At 37.4% G+C, this 13,319-nt stretch overlaps 1 protein-coding gene across 1 annotated transcript in view; it reads left to right on the top strand.

Moving 5' to 3' along the window:
* The first annotated feature begins 1,501 nt into the window (after positions 1-1,501).
* Positions 1,502-13,319, top strand: part of nrbp2b (nuclear receptor binding protein 2b) — a 48,258-nt gene continuing 36,440 nt past the window's right edge. The window contains exon 1 of the mRNA XM_057824346.1: positions 1,502-2,117. Within this exon, the coding sequence (XP_057680329.1) occupies positions 1,998-2,117 (120 nt within the window). The 5' untranslated portion in view covers positions 1,502-1,997. The remainder of the gene's footprint in view (positions 2,118-13,319) is intronic.

Below are 13,319 nucleotides of genomic sequence, written 5' to 3' on the forward strand. Positions count from 1 at the left end.
AGTGAGCATGGTGTAATTATTGACATCAACAATGGCGTGCTACTCGTTTATTTTTTGATTGATAATTTTACAAATTTTAATAAAACGAAAACATTAAGAGGGGTTTTAATATAAAATTTCTATAAATTGTACTAACATTTATCTTTTAAGAACTACAAATCTTTCTATCCATGGATCGCTTTAAGAGAATGTTAATAATGTTAATGCCATCTTGTTGATTTATTGTTGGAATAAACAAATACAGTACTTATGTACCGTATGTTGAATGTATATATCCGTCTTGTGTCTTATCTTTCCATTCCAACAATAATTTACAGAAAAATATGGCATATTTCATGGATGGTTTGAATTGTAATCGTTTGACAGCCCTAATATATGCATATATATACTAGGGCTGTCAAACGATTAAAATTTTGAATCGAGTTAATTACAGCTTAAAAATTAATTAATCGTAATTAATCGCAATTAATCGCAATTCTAAATTTTAAAAGCGATCCATGGATAGAAAGACTTGTAGTTCTTAAAAGAAAAATGTTAGTACAAGTTATAGAAATTTTATATTAAAACCGCTCTTAATGTTTTCATTTTAATAAAATTTGTAAAATTTTCAATCAAAAAATAAACTAGTAGCCCGCCATTGTTGATGTCAATAATTACTTACATAATGCTCATGGGTGCTGAAGCCTATAAAATCAGTCGCACCCAAGCGCCAGCAGAGGGCGGCAAAACTCCATAAAACACAACAAGTGAGAGTTTCACTGTACTGTCATTCAAATCTGTCTGAGCGGGGCATTTGCATTAATTGCGTCAAATATTTTAACATGATTAATTTAAAAAATTAATTAACGCTCGTTAACGCGATAATTTTGACAGCCCTAATATATACATACATCAAGGTTTTTTTTTAATTATACTTTGGGTAAAAAGTGAAAAAGATGTCTTTTATATATATATATATATATCTTTCCAATGCTAAATTTGAATAATTATATTGAACATACACAGACACACAAAAAAAAACATTTTTGTAAACAAATATTTTCTTGGGGGTGTTCCTTCGCGGTGGGTTCTGGTCCCCAATCCCATTAACCGCAGAAAACAAGGGATCACTGATACATGATTTTTTAAATTATACTTTGGGGAAAAACAGTGAAAAAAATATGTCTTATATGTGTCTCTTTCCAATGATAAATCTGAATACATTGAACACATACACACGCGAAAAACGAGGGATCACGGTACTTGTCATGACATAAACGGGGTAAGTTTTTCTCAAATTTTGGTGAAACCGTACGTTTTGGGCAGAAAAACGATAGGTAAAAAATACGAATATTATATGTGGAGAGATTTACCCAGCACCCCCCCAATAATTGCGTAAAAGCATACTATTTTGTGTGGAAAAAGTGTCTTTTGTTGTGATTCGCCTGCCCAAAGGCAAAATGGCGACCCCGCCTTTTAAACCGCCCGGATGTTGTCGTTCCGCCTCCAAAGTACCCGTATGTTTTCCTTCCGTCTTTATAATCCAGGTGCTCTGACAGTATGTATTACACGCCATTACGGTAAAAGTGCTCCATTCGCTCCTTCTCGCTCCCCAGGCTGCTCACACAGAGACGCACAATGCTACCATTCGCAATATAACTCGGAACATTAACCTTCGTCCATAAAAACCGGCGAGCCATGCGACCACCAACTCCCCGAGGGAGCTCTCTGCATCTTCCCGCCTCGCCTGGACCGTCCCCGGGAAGCTAAGAAGCGAGTTTCCCCGATTTTTCTCCAAGCTTGCGAGCCTCCTTCCAGGGTGTCTGCGTTTTTTTTTTGTCACCTGCAAGGGGGGTGTGACGTCTCCCCCAACCGGGAAGCTTGTTTTACGGTTCTATCCACACCGAGAGACAGCGAAACGCCGGCCGAGCGAGAGCGTCGTCCCTCGGGTCTCACGCGGAGGAGGAGGGGGTGGCCTCCTGGTGGTGGTGAATCTGTAAACATCAAACGGCGTGAAGATGACGATGTCCGTCCCGGAGAGGAAATCGGGATCTGAGGGAAAGGAGGAAGAGAGCGAGGATGAAAGCGAGATCCTGGAGGAAAGCCCTTGCGGACGATGGCAGAAGCGAAAAGAACAGGTTGGTTGATCGCTCGTTGGGGGATTAAATGTACAGAACGCATATGTTGCCGTTGTGGTGTGCTGCACGCAGCCCCCATCCCACTACGAACCAGACGGAACACTTCATTAGGAACCCCTGCACCATCAGTTTACAAAATTTTGGCAATAAAGGCTCACTTTTGAGTGACAGTGGCAGCAATGCAATATTTTCACTCATATAAATTTACTTTTTTTACTGAAAACACAAAATTGTTCTCAGTTTTCACAAAAATACTTACATTACGTCATTGATTGACAGTGATAGACATCAAATTATGGCTGGAATTGAGTGATCAGGTTTCACTTCCATTGGATTGGACGTCTGACACTGTCAATGGCAGCCAAATAGTCAAAGGAATCCACGAATAGAAAGATTTGTAGGTCTTTTACGCTGCCGGGCTTCCAGAGTATGACTCTAGCGTAGTGGTTCTTTGAATTTGCACAAGGCACAGAACCTTCGGCGTTAGATAATAAAGCAATTATTTTCAAACTCCAAATCAATATATCTAAGTTAGCAAGCCAATAATTAAGCAAATTCCCTTTCAAAATTCTTCTCATTTTGACAGCAGGTTTTATAAACGGGTCAAAATTTGTGACCAGGTTGCCCATTGGTCTGTTGTATTCCCTCATATCAAGTGCGAGTCAACCTTCCCCTGAGCAAACCAGTTCCTCCTCCCATCAGATTGAGGATTTGCAGTTAAAAGAAATGTATTTAGCCTGTAAATTGGGAGCAAACCAGTCCAAAACCTTGTCTAAAATCTCACTTTGCCTTGATTTAATTAGTGTACGAAAATAGGGCTCTGCATTTCTTTACTTTCACCGAACCCCTTAGACCAGGGGTAGCAAACGTCGGTCCTCGGGGGCCCCTCTCCAGCTTGTTTTCCATGTCTCCCTCCTCCAACACACCTGACTCAAATAACCAGGATCATTATAAGGCTCCTGCAGAGCTTACTGATGAGCTGATCATTTGATTCAGGTGTTTTAAAAGGAGGGAGACATGGAAAACAAGCTGGATAGGGACGCTCGAGGACCTGAGTTGGCTACCCCTGCCTTAGACTTACTCACCGAACCCCTGGGGTTCGATCGAACTCAGGTTAAGAACCCCTGCTCTGGCAACATGCTATCTGTTCAACCCTTTCAATTTGAACCCGAGTGGAACATTAATGAGCATGACAGCCCTGTCGATATTTCACAAAATGAGCAGCAAAAGCAAAATGAACAGGAAAGGCGGGGTGAGACACAACGAGAGTAGGAAAAAAAACGGTTTTAACCGATGAGCGCATGTGTTGGAGGTTTCGCCGCGTAGAAGGAATTGCAGTCACCCAGTAGTATTCGTCGAGTGACAGTGACAATCTACGTCATCACCCCGAGTGTCCATTGCATGCTTAAAGATGGCGCCCTCCGTAGGTCAAAACATGTACTAAATATTATACATTTTTAAATCAATGGCTATATTTTATGTGTTTCTAATAACATATTTTATTTCTTCTTTAGTCCGAGGTTCCCTTTATTCAGTCAGTGGAAGATTCTAAATTGTCGTTATCGTTTACGATAAAACGCCCATAAAGTTTGTTTACAAGTCCAAATTGTCTACGATGTTTACAAAAACGTTTTAATATTATGTGTCTTTTTTATTAAATGTTACTGATATGGCTGCAGCTATCGATTATTTTAGTCGTCGATTAACCAATGAACTATTTAGTTTGAATAATCGAGTAATCGGATAAGGAACATAGAAATTAAAATACCTTTGCTGAGCCTCAAATGTAATAAAAAAAATTTAAAAAGATGAGGATCAAAGTATATCAAGAAAACAATTGGCTAACTTACGTAGCAAAAGTCTGCTAGCTTAAATGCTATAAAATGCTAACTTTTTTTTAACAATGCTTTTAACAAATGGTTCAAACACATATTCCCACAAAAACAGCTAAATATACCTATAAACTAAATTACGAATGCATAAAATAACATTAGCTCAAACAAAAATTTCTGTTGGTCTTAACAGGGAGCAGCTGGATTCAGCCATGTGAAATGAGTTATGTCATATTCACTGTTGCCACCAGAGGGCAGTGTATCCATCCAGATCAATAAAACTGAATGCAAACACTTTCAAAACAAACCATTACAACGCCACTTTAATTAAACAAATACTCGAACCAGCAAAATTTAATTGGAATGTTTTTTTCTAATCAAATTACTCGAGTTAATCGATTAATCGTTGCAGTACTAGTTGCTAAATTTGTTCTTGACTCAAAAGTATTGTCGTTATTTCAGGACAGCATGTTCCTAAAGGACTAATCAGTCTTCAGTGGTTACAAACATCTTTGGCGAAGTAAACTGAAAACTCAAAATTGTTTTTAACATTTACCCCCCAAAAATTTATTGTAGACTTGAAGTTGTCGTCAAAGTTGACAAAACAGCACCTCACACAGTTTTACGTAGATCGTACTTTTAAAAAAAATGTTTACAAAAATACACATTTACGTTAAAGATGCATTTACCTTAGAAAATCAATTATATTAGTCATGTGGAAGAAATGTTTTTTTGGCAATCCTTTTCATTTTTTTCTTAGTTTTATGGACGTAAATACTTATTGGTCATATTTTAGTCATTTTCAAAAGTCTTCGTCTGGTTTTAGTTGATGAAAGTTTCAGCCGACAGCTACACAAAATGTTTTCCTCTGTACATTTCAAAAGTTTTAGTCCCGAAATAAATAAAGCTTTCCAACAATTTTGAATGAACATAGACAGACGAGCACATACTGTAGCTTCTACAAGGGCAACGCCAACTTGGTAATGATAATACACACTCAGCAGGAAAAGCAGTACATTATTTTCAATTAAACCCACTTAGAAGCCACATACATAAAAAATGTCCAAGCATTTCAGAGGATGGTTGCCAAGCTAATGCTAACGCAACAAGTTACATTTATGGTTACGTCGTCATGAAAAAAAATCTTCGTCGACGATATATTATCGTCATTTTTGACGAAAACAACATTTTGAAGACTCTTAACATAATTGTTTACAAAAAAAACACATTCTTTAATGATACGGAATTCCGATATTTTGACAACATTTGATGTTTGTTTGTGAAATGAGTACATTAGATTTGTTGAAGACAAAACTTGTTTAAGTTTTACTGAAAAAGCTTATGCTAGTTTCGCAAAAGACTAAAATTTGTCTTTAATGTTTACGAAAACCATACGAAATGCTGCTAGCAACCAGGCAATTAGATCTACTCAGCTAGGTTGACAGCCATTTGTTCATGATTGTAAACAATATAAATTATTCAAAAAAAAAAAAAAAAAGGATGACTAAGCAAATAAGTGATTTAAACAAGACTGGTTATCCCACTGTGAGAGCGACGGCCTTGTACAACTCAGCGATTGCACAAGGGGCGGGGGTCCACCCTCGTAAGAGACTTGAGATAAAGCCAAAACACTTAATGTGAAGGTTATCTCCACCTCGCACTCTTGTACTGCTACTGCTTGACGCGCTTTCGCAACGCCGCCCCGGCATTGTTCCACCCATTGATTACCTAACTTCACTGCATCCATTAACCCTCCCTGCTAAGAGCGCTAGCTAGCTATCAATAAGAGCTCACGGCTGAGTATTAGATTGTTGCCTGTAGGGGTGGGAACCTCTTTGTACCTCACGGTACAATTTGTGTTATGTGTAATACAACATTTGTCGAAACATGGGTCGGGAAATCATTCTGCAATATATAATATATTGAATTGGAATGAGATCATCACTAGTAGACGTCCAATCCATTTGAAGTGGGAGGGTGGCAGCGAATGAACATTCGTTCATTCGCTGCCATCCCTCCCACTTCAAGCGGCACCCAATGCCAGGCAATGAGTTCATTTTGGGGCATTTCACGTCATTTGCTGTAGATTTTCGGTCACTTATTGTTGGTTTTGGGGCATTTTACGGATCACTTCCTGTTGATTTTGGGTTATTGAACAGGAAGTGGCCCTGGAATGTCCTCAAATGAATATGAAGTGATTTAAAATCAACAGGAATTGACCTGTAAATGTCCTAAAATGAACATGAGGCGACCTATACGGGGAGGATAAAAAGTACAGGTGGGAATCTTTGGGCACCTCACGATTCGATTACGATTACGATTCAGAGGCTACAATTCGATTATAAATTGATTATTGATGACACCCCCCCCCCCCCCGCTATTAGCTGCTAATGTTTTGTACATTAGTTACAAAAACTGTTTAAAAAAAAAAAAAAAAAAAAAAAAAAGCCTCGCAGGCTTAAATAAACAACTATTTCACTATCAAGTTAACAGTTAAAAACAATAAATAATATACTCAAATCTCCATTCTGTATCAGCAGCTTTAAACTACATTCAATTAATGTAATGTTGTCAATCAACCGTTAAAGTTGTTAAAATTGCTCCTGTTATTCCATAATTTCCCTTTTGTCTACTTTCGACATGTGAAAGTTTTAAAACTATTTTAGAGATAGATTCAAGTCAATATTTTACCGATTTAGGAGTATTTTAGATAAAAAGTTAATTAGGTTCGCTTGGAAGGTTCGCTACAACAGCCTTGCAGGGAAGTCTACTGCTTTAAGATGGCGGCCGTTTACTAACGCCCGTATCTAGCTTTCTCTACATGTGCTGGTATCGCCACCGAGTCTATACTACATCTAGTCCTATATAAATATGATATCTACCTTAACATTATGTGTTGTGGACGTACTTTGAAGCAGCTTTCGGCAGCAGTCAGGTATGTTGTTGCATTTTTTATCTCGCGGCATGAGTTGAGCTAGAGCCGTGAGTTGAGCATTGGCATTACCCGAGGGGCCGGGTAATGACAAGCATGATGTTTAGCTACTCTCGCTCCGTTCCTCATTGTGTCCCGAAGACCGCGCGGTGCCCTGAGTGTGTTTTACTTCCGTTTTACTTGACATATTTCAATAATCGGAATTTGGATGTTTGTGAATCGTTCTCGAATCTTCCTCGGCCGAATCGCGAATAATCTAAGAATCGGAAATTTCGCACACCTCTAATAATAAGTATTTGAACATCTGGGAAAATCAATGTGAAAATTTGGTACAGTAGCGTTTGAGTACATTTACAGAGGTTAAACGTTTCCTGTAACTTTTCACCAGGTTTTCACAGACTGCAGCAGGGATTTTGCACCACTGCTCCACACAAATCTTCTCTAGATCAATCAGGTTTCTGGGCTGTCACTGAGAAACGCAGAGTTTGAGCTTCCTCCAAAGAGTTTCTATTGGATTTAGGTCTGGCAACTGGGTTGGCCCCTCCAGAACCTTAATATGCTTTTTACAAAGTGACTCCTAGGTTATTCTGGCTGTCTGTTGGAAAACCCAGTCACGACCCATTTTCAATGCTTTAACTGAGGGATGGAGGTTATTCTCCAAAATCTCACAATACATGGCCCTGGTCATCTTCTCCTTAATGCAGTGCAGTCGTTTAGTCCCATATACAGAAAAACACCCCCAAAGCATGATGCTACCACCCCTATGCTTCACAGTAGGGATGGTGTTTTTGGGATGGTACTCATCATTCTTTTTCCACCAAACACTATGAGTGGAATTAAGACCTAAATGATCCATTTTGATCTCATATGACCACATGACTTTCTCCAATGATTCCTCTGGATCATCCATATGGTTATTGGCAAACTTAAAAGGGGCCTGGACGTGTGCTGCTTTTAAGCAGGGGGACGTTCCGTGGCATACATGATTTTAAACCATGACGTCTTAGTGTATTACCAAAAGTAACCTTGGAAATGGTGGTCCCAGCTCCTTTCAGGTCTTTGACCAGCTCCTCCAGTGTAGTTCTTGGCTGATTCCTCACCATTCTTAGGATCGTTGAGACCCTATGAGGTAGATCTTGCATGGGGCCCCAGTCTGAGGTTAGCTTCTTCTATTTTCTAATAATTGCTCCAAAAGTGGATTTTATATCACCTAACTACTTGGAAGTTGCCCCGTAACCCTGTCCAGCCTTGTAGAGGTCTACAATTCTGTCTCTGGTGTCTTTGGACAGCTCTTTGGTCTTGACCATGTTAGGAATTGGAGTCTTCCTGATTGTATGGGGTGGACAGGTGTTTATATGCAGCAGATATACAGCTCAAAAAGTCAGACTCAAAAAGTCCACCTCCACTGCACTTATTCGTTGTACTTTTTAAAGCCGACTAACAGGTCTTTGAGGCTCAGAATTCTAGCGACTACACAGGTGTTCAAATACTTATTTGCAGCAGTATAATACTAATAAATTGTTCATTAATCATACACTGCGATTTCTGGATTTTGTTTCTTTAGATTGTCTCTCACCATAGACAAGCACCTTCCATGAAAATTTAAAACCTGCCCATCATTTCTAAGTGGGAGAACTTGAAAAATCGCAGGGTGTTCAAATGTTATATTACATTCAAATACTATATTTTCCTCACAGTAAATGCCTCCAAAACCGGGAAGAGTGTGTGAATGCTCTGGTTTCAGTGCCATTGACCCTGCCCATTCAAAATAGATTGGACGTCTAGCGCCGTCAATGGCAGCCAATGACCTAACACAGACACTATTGTAGGGAAAGATTTTGGTACTAGCAACCTGTTGGTTCCTTTTATTTCGAACTGTGAAACTTTTTTAAAACGACATATCGATTCTTGGCAGGAGCACATTGATAACCTTTTAGGATACAAAGTATCGTAATATAATTCCGATTTCAATATATTGTCACACCCCTAGTTGTCAGTATGCGTGACCAAAATAAAGTCTGTCTTTGAAGTTGATATCAAGCCAGCTTCAATGAGCATATCGGCAGGCTCAGTATTTCACACACGCTCAGTATATAAGTCAGTGTGTCAAAGTTCGCGATACATGCTGTTTGATTTGTTATTGAGCTAGGGCATTTAAATAAACACGCTGTCACATGGTTGGGTTCTCTCAGATAACTTTTTCTTTTAAGCTCGGGTTTCTGTTTTAATCTAACAACAGGAAATCAAGCACGATTGAGTAACTTTAATTTGCCAGAATGGCGACATCGGTTAAAATGACTCATTTAGTGTGTCAGAATTTGATAGTCACAGTTTTTCAGCATTTTGTCACTAAAGTCGGAGCACATATACCGCATCTTTTTGGTCTTGTATGTTAATATTTTAGTGTTAGTTGTGTGAAATTGGGATTGTGGTAAGATTACGTTTTGTTGAGTCCAAAGTTTATGTAAATTCTTCAAGGCAAGGCCACCTAGCAATAAATCTTTCACAAACTAAGGCGTGTTACACACACTAAACAGGTAGTGGCAGGCCCATTTGAAATCTATGTAGGTGTTGCAAAAAGGTCATGCGTTATTAAATAAAAACAATAGTAAAATAATTTTAAAAGAAAAAAAGGTCAAGCAATTGCCTTACATTACCATAATTTCGATCCTATCAAATCAATTGGAAAACAAAAACACAGATAAATGTTTTTTAGATATGGCGGGTGGTTTAAAAAAAGGGTTTTCATTCAAATGTCAAAAATGTCGAAACTATCAAAAACATCATAATTGCTTTGTAATTAGTATTGGTTTTGGTGGGGAAAAAAAGGATGTGAAACTTTTGGAATTTCTCACATTTCTGCATTAAAATCGCCATCAAATGTGATCTGATCTTTGTCAAAATCACACAGATGAAAAAAAACAGTGTCTGCTTTAACTAAAACCACCCAAACATTTATAGGTTTTCATATTTTAATGAGGATAGCATGCAAACAATGACAGAAGGGATGAAAAATAAGTAAACTCTTTGCTTAAGGAGACATAAAGAGCATTTGAAACCAATTTTTACCAAACAATTTAAATCAGGCGTGTTCCCAAACACTGATAAATGGTTTAAAGCTGCCCTGCCCACTATAAAACTCACACTTGGTAAGAATTGTCTTGATGAGAAGCATTATGTGATGTGCATCATGGCTTGGTCAAAAGAGCTTTCTGACGACATGCGATCAAGGATTTTTGATTTGTATAAAGCTGGGAAAGGATACAAAACCATTTAGAAAAGTCTGGATGTTCATCAATCAAGAGTCAGAGAAGTTGCCTACAAATGGAGAAAGTTTGGCACTTTTGCTTCTCTCCCAATGAGTGGCCGTCCACCAAAGATGATGCCAAGAGTTCAACGCAGAATACTCATAGAGGTGAAAAAAAGAACCCTAGAGTGTCCGTTAAAGACTTACAGAAATCACTGGCACAGTCCAACATCTCTTTGCACACATCAACTATATGTAAAACTATGTTGCTCGTTTAATGTTCGCAAAAAGGCACTAGGACACTCCACAGAAGTTTTGGCAAAATATTTTGTGGAATGATGAAACCAAAGTTGAAAAAATATAAAATATAAAATCACAAAATTTTAAAATATGTTTCACTTATTTTTCCCCCTTTTGTCATTGTTTGCATACTATCCTCATTAAAATATGAAAACCTAAAAATATTTGGGTGGTTTTAGTTATAGCAGACACTGTTTTTTTCATCTGTGTGATTTTGACAATGTTCAGATCACATTTGATGGTGATTATAAGCAGAAATATGAGAAATTCCAAAAGGTTCACATACTTTTTCATGCCACTGTAACTGATTGTGTGCAATATCGTTCGGTGTCGGAAGAATCGATAGTGTAACATCATCAAATTGGTGAGTTACACCCCTATTAACATAAACTATGTAGCACTACATAATCATTAGAGTTGTCCGATACCAACTTTTTAACCGACAACCGACATCCTGATATTGTCAGACTCCAAAAATCCGATATCAAACCAATACCGCTATATGAGGTCGTGGACTTAACATATTATGGCTGATTGTATTGTAACACTTTAATATAATGACAACACTCACATACCAAATCCCAAGCATCTTAGTGTGGAGACATCTAATGGTCAATAAGCATAACTGTTGTGCTAAGCTGTGACCAGCCCTTGTACTAAGGAAGAAGGCTTCTACATTCACTTTGAAGGGAACATGCTTATTAGGCCAAAACCGATAATGGAAAAAATTAGGGCCGCTGCATTCATTGATTATTTTAGTAGTCGATTAATCGATGAACTAGTTAGTTCGAGTAATCGGCTAAGGACCATAAAAATATAAAATACCTTAGCTGAGATTCAAACTGTATTAAACAAAAAAATGAGGATCTAAGTACAACAAAAGTACCAACTGCTAGCTTAAATGCTATAAAATGCTAACTTGTTTTTACAGTCCTCTTAACAAACGGTTCAAACACATAATCCCACAAAAAACGGCAAAATATACCTATAAACTAAATTAGGAATGCATTAAAAAAAAACATTAGCTCAAACAAAAACTTATGTTGATGTTAATAGGGAGCAGTTGGATTCAGCCATGTAAAATGAGTCATATTCACTGTTGCCACTTGAAGGTGTTGAATCCACCCAAATCAATAAAACTAAATGCAAACACTTTCAAAAACAACCATTACAACGCCACTTTTATATAAACGAATACTTCAGCAAAATTTAATTCGAATCTTTTTTTTAATCAAATTGCTTGAGTTAATCGTTGCAGCTCTAGAAAAAAAATGATGTTGTTATTGTCCAATATCATTTTAAAATACTTTTATCGTGCAACTCTAATAATCATTATGACTCTGAGGCCGTGATTTCCCAACTAACCAGCATTACAAGAATAGAGAGGGAAGGAAAGATTAGAGTATGACAGGGCAAAGTGACTGTGCAAGCTAATTTTGTTTTTCTTTTTTTTTCAAATCTGTGATTTACACCCTTATTTTGAATGTGTTTGTCATTTAACCGTACCGACGTGACATTTTTTGTAGTTTCAGCCTGACATTTAGCACACGGACGCCTTTGCTGGACTCCGTGTGGAATGTCTCAGTACCCTGACAAATAGATTAGGCAGAGTAGCACTGAGGTCATTCTAAAAAAAATAATGAAATGCTTCAGTTTGTGTTAGCAAAACAACACGTGAAGTGTTTACCATGTGATTTTGACATGTGAAAATTCAGCACGAGAAAGCTACTTAGTTTTTTTTACATTTATGACTACTGGAAATGATGAAAACAGGGTGGAATTTTCGAGCATGGATGAGTTGCGCATTAGCGTCTCATGACCTGATGCAGACCAAACGCAGCAGCCGCACTCAAGTTGGTGCGAATGCACTCTTAATGCCCTTTTAGAGCCGCTGTTTGGCTTCACAAGAATGCATTCCGGGTGTGGCGATGGTCAATAGTAATGCTTTGCTTTTTCGTTTTGACCAGGTACTCTTGCATGGTGTGTTGTTCAATAAAATAGGGGATATGTTTGGTGTTTTTCTTTGCATTCCAACAGTCTTTATCTTAAGCCTTTGAGTGCAAACATGGCAATCTCAGTAGCAGCGTGTTGTAAGACGGTCAAATGTGACACGGTGAAATTCAGGCTTCTGTTATGCTGTGTTACTGTTAAATTAGCTGCCACTGTTGGTGATTAAAAAAAAACTACTCAGAAAAAAAAAATAGGATTAAAACAATTCTGTATTGAATTGATTTTAATTTTTTCTAATTTTGATATTTATTTGTAAAAATGTTTTATTTATTAAAATAATTTTTAAAAAATTCAAGAGTAGACATATATTGAATTGATTTTAATTTTTTATAATTTTGATATTTATTTGTAAAAATGTTTTATTTATTAAAATAATTTTTTAAAAAATTCAAGAGTAGACATAGCCGCCGGTGCACATTCAATTAGTTTATTTAACATAGATGGATAGAAAACAAACATGGACTAACAAATTTTTATATTTAATTGATTTATTATTTTATATTTATTTTACTTTTTTATTTGATTAGCATATTATTTGATTATATTCTCTATTTCATATTTTGTGAATGTCTGTAATATTTTTTTCAACTTTACAGTCTCACTTGTGAGCCATTTCACTCAAAGTAGAAAAATACATTTTCATCTCTCCTTATTAGGGATGTCCCCAATCCAATCACGTGATCGGAAATCGGGCCCGATCACGTTATTTTGAGAATGGGAATCAGGTCAAAAAACATTTATTTTTAAGTATTAACTCATTCACGGTGAAATGGGTTGGACATCTATTGCCGGCAATGGCGGTGAAATGGGTTGGACATCTATTGCCGGCAATGGCAGTGAATGAGTTAATAATCCAGAGGTATATTGATTAGGGATGTCCC

The sequence above is a fragment of the Corythoichthys intestinalis genome, chromosome 20 (genome assembly GCF_030265065.1).
Source record: "Corythoichthys intestinalis isolate RoL2023-P3 chromosome 20, ASM3026506v1, whole genome shotgun sequence".
NCBI lineage: Eukaryota > Metazoa > Chordata > Actinopteri > Syngnathiformes > Syngnathidae > Corythoichthys > Corythoichthys intestinalis.